Source organism: Carassius auratus, unplaced genomic scaffold (genome assembly GCF_003368295.1).
Source record: "Carassius auratus strain Wakin unplaced genomic scaffold, ASM336829v1 scaf_tig00216014, whole genome shotgun sequence".
Classification (NCBI taxonomy): domain Eukaryota; kingdom Metazoa; phylum Chordata; class Actinopteri; order Cypriniformes; family Cyprinidae; genus Carassius; species Carassius auratus.
The window spans coordinates 1320653-1339419 of record NW_020528362.1 but is presented as its reverse complement, the minus strand read 5'-3'; the positions used below and the strand labels follow the sequence as shown (position 1 = coordinate 1339419).

Genomic DNA, 18767 nt, shown 5'->3' with positions numbered 1-18767 from the left:
GTGGAGGATATCACGATTATGGAAAATGGAAAATTTAATATGGGAGAAGTAGAAAGATTGTTAGCTAAAACTAAACAAACCACACCAGGAACAGCTGAAATAAGCTATATCCTGTTAAAACATTTAAGTACAAAAAGTAAGGAACAATTGTTTATGTTATTTAATAAAGTATGGGAAAGTTGGAAAGAAGCAGTAATTATCCTGATAAGGAAGCCAGGAAAAGATGCTAGTGAGCCATCAAACTATAGACCTATAGCATTAACATGAGAGATTAATGTATTTTTTTATTTTTTATTTTTAGAAAAAAAGGGTTTGATAACGTAATTTGAAAGTGTGTTTAGGAGAGGAAGAGGCACGATGGATGCAGTGTTGTGTTTAGAGGACGATGTAAGAAAAGCTCAAATAAATAAAGAATCTGTGGCAGCAGTAGTTTCTGATGTTGAGAAGTCGGACGATATTTTATGGAGAGAGGGATTGATTAATGATTAAACTACACAAAATGGGAGTAAGAGGTAAAGTTTTTAATTGGATTTGAGATTTTTTAAAAGGAAGATCAATTCAAGTTAAAATAGGGACAGATATTTGAAATAAACATAAAGTAGAAAATGGACCACACAAGGGAGTGTTATAAGTCCTACACTTTTTCTGTATGATAAATGATATTTAATAATGTACCTAATGGCATGAATATATCATTGTTCGCTGATGATGGGGCGCTTTGGAAACATGGGAAAAATGTGGAATATGTAGAAAATACAGGAAGGAATACATCAGGTTGAAATGTGGGGAATGTGATGGGGTTTTACATTTTCTGCTGAAAAATCACAAGTGATGGTTTTCTCTGGAAATAAAAATAAAGATATTGAGATATTGAACAGAAATTATATCAGAATAATCTGGAAAGAGTTGAGAGTTTTTGTTTTTGGGGTGTGTGGTTTGATTCACAAATAACATGGAGATCTCACATTAAACAAGTAGAAGATAAATGTAAGAAAGTAATTAACATTATGAGGTGCTTACAGGAGTGGAGAGGAGAGCAGATTTTAAGTCATTTTTATATATTTCACTGATAAGATCTAGGTTGGATCATGGGAGTCAGCAGCACAGTCAGTATCATCGAGTCTGGACTGTATTCAGACACAGACACTGAGATTATGTCTCTGAGTCATGAGAACATCTCCAGTGTGTTCAGTGCAGGTAGAGACAGGAGAAATGAGTTTGAGAATAAGACAGAAGAAGCTGATTGTGAATTACTGGATTAGTTTGAGAGGACAAATAGATAGACACACAACATAAAGAGTGTTGGACAGGAGATGATGCACGTGATCTGGGAGGATATGGAGAGGAGATTTGTAAAACTGTGGTATGGTCCAGTATCCCTATGTGGAAGTATGATACTCCTAAAGTGGATCTGGAGATTACTGACCAAAATAGTAAATAAATCAACTTGTTTTGATTTGGTGAGTGAATATTATAGACACGTGAACCAAAAATATGTTAATTTTAAGCAAGTTTTTACAGATAACAGGAGTTACAGGTGTGCAATTGTAATTCCCAGCCAGAAGAGTGAGATGAGCGAGAGAACATCAGATCACTTTAGTGTATTTGCTGTTGAGATGTTTGATGACATTAGAATGGAGAGAATACACAAAGTCAAACAGAAGTTTAATTCACAGCGACTCTGTCTCTGTACTGAGAGTCTCAAGACCGGTGGATAAGATTCATCAGGAGGTTTTTATGATATTATGTCTGACTATTAAAGAAAAAAAAAAGAAAAAAAAGATAAAGGACAATGATATGAAACTCACCCTTCACAGAGAGAGAAACAGCAGAGCTTGATTGTGATGAGTTTGGTCTTTCATCTCTCTGTCCTCTACACGTGTACTGACCCTCATCAGATGTAGTTACTGCTCTGATAGTGAGAGTGTCTGTGTTTACAGTGTAACGCTCAGACGACTGTAACTTTACTCTGTCTTTATACCACTCATATCTCCAGTCAGGTGTCCAGTCATATATCTGGTGTGTCAGGCCATTTCTCTGTCTCCATTCACTGTAAGACTCAATCTCACACGTCAGAATCACTCTCTCTCCAGTGAATATACGACTGTCTGGAGTCACAGTCAGAGTAGATCTGGGGAAATCTGTGAAGAAAGACAGAAATATGAAGTGACTCAAACTGCTCTTTCATGGGAGAATATTTAGTAAATGTATTATTAATCTACAAAACAATTATTTATGTCATATTTCATAATTTTGGCTCTGTTTAATTTGTGTACTGTCATTAGTTTCCTCATTTCAGTTTTTTGAGGAGGTTCTGGTTAAATCTTGAAGGATCTCAGGAATCTCAATCCATCTTATTTTTCTTGTAGACCATTTATGAGTTTAATGTTTCTGGTTTATGGTGTCATTCACTTCTATTTTTGCTACTAAAGCTTGTTTTGCTGCTTGATATTGTAAACTGGTGTCACCATATTATATTAAAGTGCAATGTCTAATATTTACAGCGATCTATTGACAGAAATGCAATATAATATGACTATTTTTTCAGAAGTGTATCAAGATCTTATAAACTGTAATGTTTTTATTACTTTAGATTGATCAGTTTCTATCTACATACAGCACGCGTCCCGTTACATGTTTCTACAGGAGCCCGAAACACACAAACTGCTCTACAGACCGCGTTTGTCACTTTGTTGTTCTGCGAATAAAACACTGACACAATGATGAACAAGTACATTCATATTCACAATGACATTGATTTATTGAATAAATAAGTAAATATAATTCCTGAGTTGCTCTTTGTAAAGAGATCTCAGTGTCTCTGCTGTGTTTATGGAGGACATCTTTACCTGCTTCAGTCAGCGTAGTTTCTCTAAAGAGAGATGTGAGCGGAGGACTGAGCAACTTCACTAGATCCCGCTAAAATACACACTGCACCTTTAATACATGATCTGAATCATGAACACACTGCTTTGTAGTGCACACAGTTTTACTGTCTCCTGCACTTTGTTATTCTTCTGCTTATTTCTCTACAGTGTCTAATGAACCAGACGTCTCACACATTCACAGAAAAATAAGGTTCATAACATCCTCTGTGTGTTTCTTCAGGAGAGGATCCATTATATATCTGTGAGTATTTTCTTAGTTTTTTATTAATGTGTAATCATAATCAGTGATAACGTTGATAACTGAAATGATCCAGCCCAAACGTGCCAAGTAAAAAAAAAATAAAATAAAATAATCTGAAAGGATGTTGTGGCACAATGTTTTCTCTTCCACAGATGAAGATAAGTTTATAAATCATGAAGCTCGTGTAGAATACCAGTCTGTCAGTCAAATCTGAATCAAGAAAACTCAAATATTATAATAACTTCATCTCAGACGGATGATAAAAGTAATTGTTACAAACATGAATCAAATACACTGAATATGTGTGTGACACGCTCTAGAACAGACACACACACACACAGGTTTGTTTTTGTGTAAAGTGTTCATCCCATAGGTGTAATGGTTTTTATTCTGTACAAACTGTATATTCTATGGCCCTACACCTAACCCTCACAGGAAACTGCATTTTTACTTTCTCAAAAAAACTCATTCTGTATGATTTCTAAGCGTTTTGAAAAATGGGGACATGGGTTATGTCCTCATAAGTCACCCTCACCTTGTAATACCAGTGTCATACCCATGTCATTATACAGAGTTGTGTCCTGATATATGTCACAAAAACAAGAGCACACACACACACACACACACACACGCACACACAGACACACTCACACACACACTTGAGCATCTCTTTTCTTTTTAATGGCAGTTACATCTCTAAATGTAAATGTACGTTTTTATTGTTTTTACTCACCATTAACAGACAGATTTATTGGTTCACTCTCCTGTGATGAGTTTGGTCTTTCATCTCTCTGTCCTCTACACGTGTACTGACCCTCATCAGATGTAGTTACTGCTCTGATAGTGAGAGTGTCTGTGTTTACAGTGTAACGATCAGACGACTGTAACTTTACTCTGCCTTTATTCCACTCATATCTCCAGTCTCTGTGATTAGACTCAATCACACACGTCAGTCTCACTCTCTCTCCAGTGAAGACACGACTCTTTGGATCTACAGTCAGTTCAGTTTTGGGTAAATCTGTTAAGATAAAAACAAAGTGACGCAAACAGTTCAAAGAAGAAAAAAATGTCAGTATATTATATACTTTTACAGTATTAATATTATACATAGACTGTCATATTTCATAAGGCTCCGGCTCTGTTTCATCCTTAAAAATCAAAATGAAAAAAAAAAAAAACTACTAATTACAACATTTCATGTATAAATGTTCCTCATATTACCAAATACTGTAAACTAACACCCAAATAACTGTGTGTGTGTGTGTTTGTGTTTGTCTGCTGCTCTCTTTCTCTCTCTGTGTGTGTGTGTGTGTGTGTGCACTTGTTTTTGTGACTTATCAGGACACAACTCTGTATTATGACATGTCCCCATTTTTCAAAACGCTCATAAATCATACATAATGAGTTTTTTTTTTTTTTTTTTTTTTTTTAAAGGAAATCATACAGGTTTGGAACAACTTGAGGGAAACTAAATGACAGGATTTTCATTTTTGGGTGAACTATCCCTTTAAAGATTAAGTGTACAATAACAATGTACCCATTTTGCTTATTTTTCTGGGGTTTCTGGTGATCCATATTTCCTTCTGAGTGCTGTGACTGTGCTACATTCAGGCTTGAATTTCAGTTAGTGGTTGTATATTTTCACACTGATAGTTTTGCCCTGTTGGAGTCAAAAGCGTGATTTTTCTTTCCTTGTTTACCCTGAATGAGGTTTGTCTTAGATATTTATTAGTTTGTGAAAGTTGGTATTTGTGAATTGTAATAAAACTGCTTGTACAAGCGCTGAAGCTTACACTAACGGTGGTGGCCAGTCATTAGCCCGCTCTGACTTGGTGGGTTACAAATTGGTATCTCAACTGCAGATGAGCTCACACTCTCTGTTCTGGACTTGCTCAGTGTTTCATCCGTTTGCTTAGCTTTGTTGTGTTCAGATGTGTAGTTTAAGGAGTTTTTAACTCATTTTAGGAGTTTTAAGGACCGTGGGAGATCTGCATTAGCCAGCTGGGCAGAGCGGTCAAACACAATACAGCCCCAGGACATCAGGCTAGTGATTTTCAGAAACACCAGGATGAGGAGAAAGGATTTCTTTAGTCATTTGTTGTATTGATGATGTTTTTAAAGTATATGTGCCATTTTAACTTGATAGGTGTATAATACGAAACATGTTATTTTGTTCTAGTTTAGACGGCATATTCCCTGCATGAAGCTGATGAGGACTCGACAGAGAGAGCTGCTCTTTCTGGACTCTATGTACCTTAAAACTGCAGGAGAATTTGGAGACATGTCCTACCAAAACCTCCTAAGGTAACTTAATGAAGACGTGTGTTTTGGGAACCACGTTCCCCTGACCAGCCTCAGTTTGTTTCATTTGGTGGTCATGTTCTCTGGCCTGGGACACTTTATGTGTGACTTTAGTGAAGAACTGTTCATGTTTCAGGTCTAGTGCTCCAAACATGATCAAACAAAACTGAGGACCTCATTCTCCAGCCTTTTTTTTATTTTTTTTTTTATTTTAGTAAATCTGCACAGAACGTTGTCTCTGGAAAATGGTCAGAAAAACTGGAAGTGATTTAAAGGTAAACGTACTGTAACTTCAATTATTTCTTTGTGTGATTATGAACTATTCTTTATCTTGTATTATCACTGAATAAGTCACTATAAAATCATCTATTTAAACTGAGAGTTCCTGTGCAAGATTATGGGAATGACTGCGGTATCTTCATGATCATGGGGAGTTAACAATTGTACCTTAAACAAATTAAAATATTAAATTGATACAGACTCTTAAGGGAACTTTTACATCCGTTTTCTGCACACCAATGAATATAAATATTACTGTCTCAATAGTTTAGATATTTAGAGAGCACAATCAACTTCAGCAGACGATCTGAAGACTTCAGCAACTCATTTAACATCATCATCTGGAAGTCACTTCACTCTCTTTTCTTTTTAATGGCAGTTACACTCTTAAATGTAAATGTAAGTTTTTATTTTATTTACTCACCATTAACAGACAGATTTATTGGTTCACTCTCCTGTGATGAGTTTGGTCTTTTATCTCTCTGTCCTCTACACGTGTACTGACCCTCATCAGATGTAGTTACTGCTCTGATAGTGAGAGTGTCTGTGTTTACAGTGTAACGCTCAGACGACTGTAACTTTACACTGCCTTTATTCCACTCATATCTCCAGTCAGGTGTCCAGTAATATGTCCAGTAATATCTCTGGTCATGTGTCAGGCCATTTCTCTGTGTCCAGTCTCTGTAAGACTCAATCACACACTTCAGATTGACCGTCTCTCCAGTGAAGACAGATCTGTCTGGAGTCACAGTCAGTTCAGTTTTGGGTAAGTCTGTTAAAATAAAAACAAAAAAAGTGACTCAAACAGTTCAAAGAAGAAGAAATAAATGTCTGACAGTATTATATACTTTTACAGTATGAATATTATACATAGACTGTCATATTTCATAAGGCTCCATCTCATCCTCAAAAATCTAAATTAAAAAAACTACTACTAATTACAACATTTCATGTATAAATGTTCCTCATGTTACCAAATACTGTAAACTAACACCCAAATAACTGTGTTTGTGTGTGTGTTTTGGTTTTAATAAGCCACATCACTCTCTCTGACTTCAGAAAAACAAAAACAAAACAAAAAAACTAACTTATACTGAAGTCTGTTGATCAATTTCTATTCTATAGTCCTAAATATATCACCTGTAACCATAGCATTTATTGTTTGTTTTTAAGATCTTAAATGGGTTGGCGCCTGCGTATTTATCAGAGCTTTTACATGTCCATGAAGAGTCAGCGAGAGGCTCATTTGATTGGCTACAAGAGGAAGGTGGCCCCGCCCTCCCCCTCACGCTTGCAAATCTAAGTTAGTGAGAGAATCGTGCCAAAATTGTAAGCGCAAAGAAAAGAAAGACGGAGCTGTACATATCGGATTATTTCGGGAAATTTTGCCCCACATGCACAACAGCTCATTTAGACATTTGCAACAGTTTGTTTTTTTACACTTACAGATTGGTTCTATGCAGTCAATCTGTTTTGCAGTTCTTTAAACTGTTGTTTTCGCTTGCAAATCACCGTTCACAGGCTTGCAGTGCTTTTGACTGTCTTTTGGCGAAAGAAACGTGCCAAAAGTGTAAGCGCGGAAAAATGGAAGTCAGAAGCATGCAGATCATATTTATTTTGCTTTAGCATGAAGCTGCAGTTTCACAATACATGAATTACACTTACAAGTAACAGTAAAATGCTGCAAATCATTTTTTCTTACGCTTGAAATGCGATTTACACCTTTACAAAGCTTCTCTTGCGCATGCAAATTTAATTTACGCTTACAGTCTTTTTTTTATTTATTTTTTTTTTTTATTTTTTTTATTGAATACAAAATTATACATACAACCAAGGCAACTGCATTCCTTCTACAGGACATAAAGATATCGAATGATAGGCTCAACACAATTTAACCAAAAAATTACTAACAAAGGATAAAAAAAAAAAAAAAAAAAAAAAAAAAGGCTATATCATATCTTACAACTTACTTAGTCAGATAAATAAAATAAATAAATAGAAACTAATTAAATTAAATTAAGGGACAAAATCACACCAAATCATATGAAATCAAAAGATCAAGCAGCTTCAACGCACTCCCACCTTTCATTCTCTCAAGGGCTTTAGAATAACACTTTAGTTCTTTTTTAAACACCACAAATAATGGAAGGGACTTAAAGAATCTACATTTATTAATGAAATATTTTGCCATTATTACAATGTTATTAATCAAATAAAATTTAACATAGCAATCTTTGGGAATACCAAATAAGATATGTTGTAAAGTAAAAGCAAAACCATCAACAACCACCTCTTTTTCTATCAACCAGTTCTGAAATGATATCCAGAAGACTTTGGAAAAATTACATGTAAAGAAGATATGGTCAGTGTCTTCAGAATGGATATTACAGAAGGAACAGGGGACAGTATCTATTTTAAATTTTTGATTTAAGAATTTATTAGATGGATAAATCTCATTAAAAATTTTGAAATGCGTTTCTTTTGCTTTAGGGGGAATAGGAAAATGTAAATAAGCTGTTCTAAGATATTTTACAGTATTCTTACTAAACATGTTATCTATCTTGTTTCTTTTAATTTGATAGGGATAACATGTTATTAAGACGATCTGTCTTAAATACTTGTTAGTACAATGAACACTTTTAAAATTAATATCTCCAATGAATAAAGTAGGAAGAGCTGGTTTAACTTTAGCATAAGAAAGGGAGCATCTCATCAGCATTTTTAATCCAGAAGGTATTGCATTAATGACAGTGAAAAACTCCTTCGGGTGACAGGTAAATCCATGCTTCAATGTAAAAGCATTATAGTCTAAGAGGTTACCCTTTTCATCCATTAGATCCTTCACCGACCATAAACTTCTGCTTAGCCAATTCTTAAAGCATAAAGATTTGTTCCTGTGCAGTATATATTTGTTGTTCCAGATAGAAACAGTATGAGGTGTAAAATTGTGTTTATATGCCAATTTCCAATATAAGAGAACCTGTTGATGGAATGTTGATAGTTTCACCGGGAGTTTCGATAAATCAAAATCACAATTGAGCAAAAATTGAATTCCACCAAATTCTTGAAACAAAGCTGAGGGAATTGTAAACCAAAAACTATCTTCATTACAGACAAACATTTTTAGCCATTTGAGTTTTAGCAAAATATTCATGTTTTCAAATTCAATCACATTCAAACCGCCTTGTTCATAAGATTTTACAATGTCAACTTTGTTAATATACTGAGCTTTTTGTCTCCAAATAAAATTATACATTTTCCGGGAACAAGTTTTAATAAAATTTGTGGGGGGAGCTAAAGAAAGAGCTGGATAAATCAATCTGGATAAGTATTCGATTTTGGTTAATAAAATTCGACCAAAAATTGAAAGGTCTCTTTGTAACCAGCAATTTAAGATTCGGTTTGCTTTTTGTAGATTATTTTCAAAATTATCTTTCGTACAAATTTTCTGATCTTTGGTAATTGTAATGCCTAAATATTTTACCTTATTTTTAACCGGAATATTATTCAGACAAGTGATATCACTCTGATTGTTACGTCCCCCAGCCCTGTTTGATCCTAATCATGTGTTTGAACGCAGTGTCCCTTCTCTTAATTACAGATGATCCACACCTGTGCGGAGCCCTATAAAGAGCTGCTGAAATCACACCTGAGGGCGTACACAGAGAGCTGGAGAACAGAGCTGATGCACTGCCGTGCTGTTTAAACTTTATAGGGATTGCTGTCCACCCAGTTGTAGAAAACGTTCCGCTTTTGTAGTTTTTTTTTTTTTGTTGTGTTACCATATCTTTCATTTTTCTATTAAACAAGCATACCCCTACCTTTGACACGAGCTGATCTGTGTGCGTCTCTCCTTGATGTTAAGGGTGGTGTCCGTGCGCCCGTAACATTAGTGGAGGCTCGTCCGTGATTAATAATTTGATTAAATCGGACTTTAGTGTTTAGTGTGAATTGCGGAACTTTTGAAAGGGTACAACATTTTGGTGAGTATTCTGGTAGGCAACTATGGTTGTCTGTCTGGTTGTTTAGTCGACTGTTTTTTTTATTTTGGTGGATATCTCAGGAGGGGGCACGTGAGAGGCCTCGAGCTGAGTAAGCCACTGAAGATTGCGTAGGTATTTAGGATTTTTGTTTTGTTTTTGTGTGTATAGTTAGATAGAGAAGTTGGACAACATTTTTGATTATCAGAATACCTTCTAGTTTAGTTGTATAGCTTGTAGTATATTGTGGCATATTGCCTATTTAGTGAGCGCTGGTACTTTGGAGGTACTAGTGTATTAGTTAAATTTTATGGGTGGACATAAAAATTTGTGGTCTTTGTAGCCTACACTGTGCTTTTCGTTTGACCACTTTAGATATTTGCTACTTCGTAGCCTGATCACAGTTAAACTGCTTAGGTGAGTGCTTGTATATGTATTTGTGTTTGTAAAAAAAAAAAAAAGAAAAAGAAAAAAGAATTATAATTTTTTTTGTCATCTTGTTGCATTGAGTTTTTTTTTTCTTTTTGCACTTAAAATGGCAACAGAGGAAGCATTTGTTAAGGAACCCTCTACTGAGTTATTTTTAAGACTTTCGAAAGAGCAGTTGCTAAACTTAGCTGCAACTTATGAGGTTGAGATCACGTCTGCTGAGAAACGCACCAAAGATACAATCAGGGCCGTCTTACAAGCTGCTTTGATTAATAAGGGCATTCTGCCTGTAGAAAAACAATCTCCCGTGTCTACGGAGGCATTACAGCTGCAGGTTCGGTTGAGGGAGTTAAGCATCAAAGAGAAGGAAATTGAGTATGATCGTGAGCGAATGCAAGCACAGGTCCATGAGCATGAACTTGAACATCGATTGGCATTGAGAAAGTTAGAAATTGAGGCCCAGAGGGAAGCTGTCACTCCTTCTTATCCTCATTCATTTGATGTCACGCGCCACATCCGTCTTGTGCCACCTTTTGTGGAAAGAGATGTGGAAAAATATTTTCCACACTTTGAGCGTGTCGCTACCAATTTAAACTGGCCGAAAACGGCGTGGGCATTCCTCCTGCAATGCGTGTTAGTAGGAAAAGCGCAGGAGGTTTACTCCTCACTAACAGTAGAGCAGAGTGGTGACTATGATGTAGTGAAAGTGTCAGTTCTGAGGTGCTATCAGCTGATTCCTGAAGCATACAGACAGAAGTTTAGGAACTTAAAAAAAATGGAGCGTCAAACTTTTGTTGAATTTGGTCGAGATAAAGCAGCTCTCTTTGATCGTTGGTGCTCGGCACTACAGGTTGATAGTCAGGAGAAATTGCGTGAACTAATTCTTCTAGAAGAATTTAAGAACTGTCTGCCAACCACAGTGGCCACCTATCTAGCTGAGCAGAAGGCCGAGTCAATTTCTGAAGCTGCTATCCTTGCTGACGAATACGTTCTAACGCATAACATTAGCAGAGACCGTTTTCGCTTAAGAATTAATCCCTCTATGACCTCTGATGCAGACAGGAAACAGAGTGCAATAAAACAAGATGACCGACACTGTTTTTATTGTAAAAAGCCCGGGCATATCGTCGCAGACTGCTTGATTTAACAAAAAAAAAACAATCCACGAAACCAATGGGACTCGTTAGTTCTGCGAAGAAAGTATCACCTATCCTTCGTACAGCGTTAAAATCAGAGAAAGCCCAGTCCATGTACGATCCCTTTCTGACGAATGGGACTGTATCAGTGCCGGGTGAGGAAGCTGTTCCTGTGCGCATCTTGCGAGATACGGGTGCTGCACAGTCCTTCCTCCTTCGCGGTTTGTTGCCATTGTCGGAAAAGACTGCAACTGGTAGTAGTGTTCTTGTTCGAGGAATTGAGATGGGTTTTCTTGATGTTCCCTTACATTATGTGCATCTCGAGTCAGATTTGGTGTCTGGTGATGTGGTTGTTGGGGTGCAAGACTTCTTGCCAATCCCCGGTGTCACGTTCCTCCTTGGCAATGACCTAGCCGGTGGGAACGTGTGGAATCGGGGTGATGTCCCACCAGAGGTTGTGTCAGTGCCGCTCAGTCAAGGGTGCCCTGATGAGTGCTCACTAAAATTCCCTGATGTTTTTCCCACTAGTGTCGTCACTAGGTCGCAGACTCGAAGGTTGAGGGATTCCGTACCTCCTAAGGATGTAGACCTAAGTGACAGTTTTGTTGCTCACCCCGCAGAGTGTGAGAGGTTATTCGAACCCCCTTCCACTCCATGCCACGGTAGTCCTGTACCTGTGGCGAACGGTGAGAAAGAAAGAAAAACCAAAGAGCCAGATGTTTTGCTGTCCTTAGAGAAACTTATTAATGCTCAACAAAAAGACCCCTCTCTTGTTTCATGTTTTAAGGCAGTTCAATCTGTTTCAGACCATGTCAGCGAGAGCCCTGCTTATTTCATCAGAGACGGTCTGCTTATGCGGACGTGGAGACCTCAGAAAAGTAATGAGTGGAATGACATTGAGCAAATCGTTATGCCCGCTGAAAATAGATGTGCTATTCTGAGTGTTGCACATGATGGTGTTTCTGGTCATTTAGGTGTGACTAAAACATTCAACCGCATTCTTCGTCATTTTTTTTGGCCTGGGCTGAAGCGTGATGTGCGGCAGTATTGTAAAACGTGCCATGTCTGCCAGGTTAGTGGTAAACCAAACCAGATAATTCCACCTGCACCGTTATACCCCATACCTGCCGTGAGTGAGCCTTTTGAGAGGGTAATCATTGACCGTGTCGGTCCTCTTCCGCGGTCGAAAAGTGGATATCAGTATCTATTAACAATTATGTGTACTGCTACTCGTTTCCCGGAGGCAGTGCCTCTGAGAAAAATCACTGCTAAAATCGTGACCAGGGCTCTTTTAAAGTTCTTTGCTTTTGTGGGACTACCGAAAGTCATTCAAACTGACCAAGGAACAAATTTTACTTCGCGTGTCTTCTCCCAGATCATGAAATCGCTCCAGATTAAGCACCAAATTTCTAGCGCGTACCATCCGGAGAGTCAAGGCGCTCTCGAACGTTACCATCAGACACTAAAATCGATGCTGCGTGCATATTGCTTGGAGACGGGTACGAACTGGGAGGAGGCGATTCCTTGGATGCTGATGGCCTCTAGAGAAGTAGTACAAGAGTCAATTGGTTTCAGCCCTGCGGAGCTAGTGTTTGCACATGACATTCGCACACCTTTGAGCGTCCTTAAAGATAAGTGGATGAGCAAGCCTACTTCTCGTAGTGCACTACAGTTTATAAGCGACGTTCGCACCCGCCTACACCGAGCTCGTGAACTAGCTAGAGAGAACTTAGAAAAGACCCAAACTGGCATGAAAACTTGGTATGATCGAAAGGCAAGAGCCCGTTCATTTAAACCTGGAGACCAAGTGTTGGTTCTCTTACCCGTGTCCGGTTCTGCATTCCAGGCACGATTCAGTGGACCATATACCATTGAAAAGAAAATATCTGATTTGAATTACGTAATTTCAACCCCCGACAAGCAAAGACATTCTCGCGTCTGTCATGTAAATATGCTTAAACCATACTATACGCGCAAAGATGTTAAGACTGACTTGTGTAATCTTATCGTACACGGTCTTGAGTCCTCTGTGTTGCCTTCACTTGTAGATGATGATAATGATGTGGAGACCCCTCCATCGAGATGTGTGATTGAAGGTCGACTTAAAAACTCTGCTATGCTCTCGGTCATTGCAAATCGATTACCACATTTAACTCCCTCTCAAATCGCTGACATATTATCTGTGATGGATGATTTTCCTGAGTTATTCGGAGATGTTCCGACTGTAACAACAGTTTTGGAACATGACATAGATGTGGGTGATAAAGGCCCGATTAAACAACACCCATATAGGGTAAATCCAGAAAAGCGTTCTATTCTGCAACGAGAGGTTGAGTATATGACAAGGAATAATATTGCTGAACCTAGCTCTAGCCCTTGGAGCTCCCCGTGCCTTTTAGTTGGAAAACCTGATGGCACTTACAGGTTTTGTACCGACTACAGACGTGTTAATGCCATCACTCTACCAGACTGCTATCCATTACCGCGGATGGATGACTGTGTGGACCGGGTTGGCTCGGCCACCTTTGTCACTAAAATCGACCTCCTAAAAGGTTACTGGCAAGTGCCCCTTACACCAAGGGCAAAACAAATATCAGCTTTCGTGACCCTGGATTCATTTATGCATTATAAAGTTATGGCCTTCGGAATGCGTAATGCGCCTGCCACATTCCAGCGATTAGTAAATCTTGTTTTAGCTGGGATGGAAAACTGTGAGGCATATTTGGACGATATAGTCCTTTATAGTACACACTGGTCTGAGCACATAACACAACTTCGAGAGCTTTTCCGTAGGTTGTCCAATGCAAAGCTCACAATTAATCTTGCAAAATGTGAGTTCGGAAAAGCCACTGTCACTTACTTGGGGAGGATAGTTGGCAAGGGACGTGTTTTACCAGTGATGGCAAAAGTGGCCGCTATTCAGGAGTGCCCTGTGATCGGCGTGCGCTACGCCGATTCTTAGGAATGGTAGGCTACTATCGCAGTTTTTGCAAGAACTTTTCAACTGTGGTTTGTCCGCTCACTAACTTATTGAGCCCCAAGACTAAATTTGAGTGGACTGAGTCTTGTAACAAAGCATTTGAAAACGTCAAAGCTCTCTTGCTGACTAGTCCCGTGCTGGCTGCGCCAGACTTTAACAGACCATTTCAGCTTGCTGTGGACGCCAGCAATGTAGGTGCCGGTGCCGTACTTTTACAGTCAGGGGTAGACTATGTAAACCATCCTGTGAGTTTCTTTTCTAAGAAATTTAATTCTGCCCAGCGAAAGTACTCCACTATTGAGCAAGAGACCTTGGCTTTAGTTCTAGCTATTCAACACTTCGAAGTGTATTTAGGTTCTACGGTACATCCAGTTAAGGTCTATACTGACCATGATCCACTCAAATTCCTCAATCGCATGTACAACTCGAACAGGAGGTTAATGCGCTGGAGTCTCCTGCTTCAACCATTTAACCTCCAAATTGTGCATGTCCGGGGGATAGACAATGTTATTGCAGATGCGTTATCTAGGGTGGATGCTCAATCGTGTTTTTTTTTGTTCTTCTCGTCTTAGAGGAAAAGGAGGATACGTTTGAAAAATTAAATTGCGTGACGTCTAGGTTATGGTTAGTAATAAAACAATACTATATATATAGTAGCTGCTATGTTTCTTTTTTTTTTTTTTTTTTTTTTGGGAGGGGATTTGTTTTAACTGTTTGTTTGTTTGGCTTGCTGATCTAAGGTAAGTCATTTGCATTGCGTATATTCATAAGTAAAATGAGTATTTGTCGTGTCCAGAGTATGGTGACAGGTCACCATTTTGGGGTGGGGGTGTTACGTCCCGTAGCCCTGTTTGATCCTAATCATGTGTTTGAACGCAGTGTCCCTTCTCTTAATTACAGATGATCCACACCTGTGCGGAGCCCTATAAAGAGCTGCTGAAATCACACCTGAGGGCGTACACAGAGAGCTGGAGAACAGAGCTGATGCACTGCCGTGCTGTTTAAACTTTATAGGGATTGCTGTCCACCCAGTTGTAGAAAACGTTCCGCTTTTGTAGGTTTTTTTTTTTTTTGTTGTGTTACCATATCTTTCATTTTTCTATTAAACAAGCATACCCCTACCTTTGACACGAGCTGATCTGTGTGCGTCTCTCCTTGATGTTAAGGGTGGTGTCCGTGCGCCCGTAACACTGATGAAGGGCAAAGAGTTCACATTTGCTTAAATTTAGCTGGAGTCCTGATGCCTTAGCAAAGGTATTAACTAATGAAATAGCCAGATGAATTTGATCCTTGTTTTTTAAGAATAACGTAGTATCATCTGCCAATTGACTGATTGCTATACTTTTATCAAATACATTTAATTTCTGTACCGTTCGATCATGAATAACTAAAGTAGACAACATGTCTGCAGCCAAAATAAATAAAAGAGGGGATAGAGGGCAGCCCTGTCTTATTCCACGACTAATAGAAAATCTTTGTGAAGTACCGTAAGGAAGAGAAATGGAGCTGTTCATATCTTTATAAATAATTTTAATAATATTGAGAAATTGCTCACCAAAACCAAAGAGCTCTAAAGCTTTAAATAAAAACCTATGTTCTAATGTGTCGAAGGCTTTCTTGAAGTCTAAGAAAAGAATATATCCATCATCCTTTATCAAATGATTGTATTCAATCATATCCATTACTAGTCTTACATTATTGTGAATAGATCTACCTTTAAGGAAACCCGATTGAACCTCATTAATTACCCCATTAAGGCCCTCTTTCAGTCTATTGACAAGAACGTGTGTAAAAATTTTATAATCATTGTTAAGCAAGGTGATTGGGCGGAGATTATCTAAATATCTATGATCTTTATCTGGTTTGGGAATTAAAATGATCAAGCCTTGACTCATTGTGGGGCACAAAAATCCATCTTCAATAGATTCAGTAAGAGCATTAAATAATAACATTTTCAAATCATTCCAAAAAAATTTATAAAAATTTCCTGTAAGGCCGTCGGGACCAGGGGATTTGTTTGACTTAAGTTTCTGAACTGCTAGATCGAGTTCCTCCATACCTAATTGTGCATCACAAAGATCTCTTAATTCATTGTCAATCCTAGGAATAAAATTACAAATTTTTTCAAAGAAGTCATCACATTCTTTTGGAGAAAAATTAGATAAATATAAATCACTGTAGAAATTATGAACTTCTTTACTTATTATTGTAGGATCAGTACTTTCAGTATTATTCACCATTAGGGAAATAATATTGTTTTTAGACTGTCTTCTTTTTTCTAATCTACAAAAATAGGACATGCTTTTCTCACCCTCCTCTATCCACTTGGCCTTTGAGCGAATGTATGCACCTTTAGCTTTCTTGATATACAAGTTATCCAATTGTGTCTGAAGAGAAATAAAATTACTTTTTTCAATGCTACTTAATGCATTTTTGCTACAGTACTTATTAATTTCAGATATAAGTTTGTATTCATGTTGTCTTCTTAATTTGGCAAGCATTTTACTATAGGTTATAGAAAATTCACAAATTTTAAATTTAAGAAATTCCCATCTGGCTTTATGAGAACTGAAATCATTACTATTCTCAATTACTTTAATTAAATCTTTAATCTTTGCACAAAATCCTGCATTTTCAAGCAAATCAGAATTAAATTTCCAATACCCCTTTTTATATGAAATCTTACTCTTTGGCTCAACAACCAAGACAATAGCACAATGATCTGTTAGAGGTGTTGGTGAAATAGAGCAATCCTTCACAAAATCTAACAAGTTATCTGAGATTAACCAATAATCGATCCTCGATTTGCTAGAGGCATTAGGTCTAAACCAGGAAAATTTATTGATGTTAGGGTTAAGATGTCTCCATACATCCAATACTTTAAGATTGTTGCAAAAGTGAGTAATCATAGAGTTCGGTTGAGATGAACTACTTTTAGGTGGATGCCTGTCAAGAGTTTCATCTGGTGTAACATTAAAGTCTCCACCTATAACAATATTATCTGTTGGGAATAACCTCTTAAAATTACAAATTAAAGAAGAGACCTCAGCAAAAAGCTGTTGATTTTGTTTTGCATTATTATGACCATAAACATTGACCAAAATAAAAAAGATAGATTCAATATCCAGAACAATTGCAACCCAGTGTCCATTAGAATCAGTTTTAACAGAAATCACTTTACCTGGACAGTTGTTAAATAGAATCGCAGTCCCTGCAGAGTGGGAGGATCCGTGGCTTAATAGCATTTTATCTCCCCATTGATTCGACCAAAAAGCAGCATCAGTTACGGTAGAGTACGTCTCTTGCAAAAAAATACAATGCGAACCAGTTCCTTTACAAAATAAAAACATAGCCTTTCTTTTGACCTTATTTTGAATGCCCCGAACATTTAAAGAGAGTAATGAAAACGGTAACTTAACTGGAAACATACGAAGAACAAATAAAAATAAAAAATAGAAAAAAAAGACACAGATTGCGAACTCGAATCAGATATGTACTAAATGGATGACAATTAACCGAGTACATATTTCGCAACCTAGCATTTCTCTAAAATATCACATCTCACACCATCCTACCCGTAAAAAGTTCAAGTGAAGGATTTCGTTGGGTCAATGCGTCGTCCTTCAATGTAACCAAACGGACCTCTGTAATACGCTTTTTTTCCTTCTTTACGTGCTTGAGCAATCAGCGGCCACAGAACGGCACGAGCGTTACGATCTTCCTTCGTGAAGTCTTCCACAAATCTGACTCCCCGGTTAAGGCAAACAGATGAGTTTTTCGTTGATTTCCAAATTTCCTCCCTGTATTTCCGCATTGCGAATTGGACAATCATCTGTCTTGGTCTTCCTGATTCTTTCTTACCGATCCGGTGCACAGTGTCAATAATATCGTCTAACTTCTGTATCAAGTGCGGAGCAATTTCGGCAATCAGGTCAATCACCTCCCTGCGGGGATCCTCTTCAGACTTCTCCTTCATGCCATTAATCCGAAGATTCCATCTTCTTTTATATCGTTCAAGATCAGATGTTCTGCTTTCCAAGTCATTGTGTGCGGTGGTTAAACCCATGACCGATTTGCTCAACTCTTTGCACTTTTCTTTGCAGTCTTTAATTTCAGCCGAGTTAAATTCAACCGCTTTGGAAATCTCTGCAATCATGATGCAATTGTTTCGCATTTGATTCGCCAATTCTTCTAACTTTTCATCTTGTGAATCGAAGCGAGCAGTTAGGGAAGTAATGGCTTGCAGCAGAGTAGCGTTGGTGATGTCCTCTTCTTGAGGTTTTAGCTTTTTCGACATATGTACTTTAGTGGGTGTAAAGTGAGAGGAATCACGGCGTTTCTCTAATGAATCAGTTGTTGTTTCCATCTCTGAAGCTGCAGTTTGAGCCACGCGATGGTCCGAAGGAATAATAATCTTGGGATGAGTTGTTTGCTGAGATTTTCGCATTTTCTAGGTCAACAACAATAACACCAAATCTTTAAAGTCACTCTGGGTAGGTGTAATTGAGAAACAAGCTTATTTTCGTAATAGAA

General features: G+C 37.8%; 2 protein-coding genes across 3 annotated transcripts in view; both read right to left on the bottom strand.

Moving 5' to 3' along the window:
* LOC113096660 (obscurin-like) overlaps positions 1-18767 on the bottom strand; it is a 262435-nt gene that overhangs the window by 176376 nt on the left and 67292 nt on the right. The window lies entirely within an intron of this gene.
* The window catches only part of LOC113096659 (basement membrane-specific heparan sulfate proteoglycan core protein-like), a 126053-nt gene that overhangs the window by 96133 nt on the left and 11153 nt on the right, over positions 1-18767 (bottom strand). For both annotated transcript variants that reach the window (XM_026262071.1, XM_026262070.1), the window contains exons 4-6: positions 6134-6481; positions 3917-4147; positions 1809-1862 (exon numbers count right to left, since the gene is read on the bottom strand). In XM_026262071.1, the coding sequence (XP_026117856.1) occupies positions 1809-1862; positions 3917-4147; positions 6134-6481 (633 nt within the window). The remainder of the gene's footprint in view (positions 1-1808; positions 1863-3916; positions 4148-6133; positions 6482-18767) is intronic.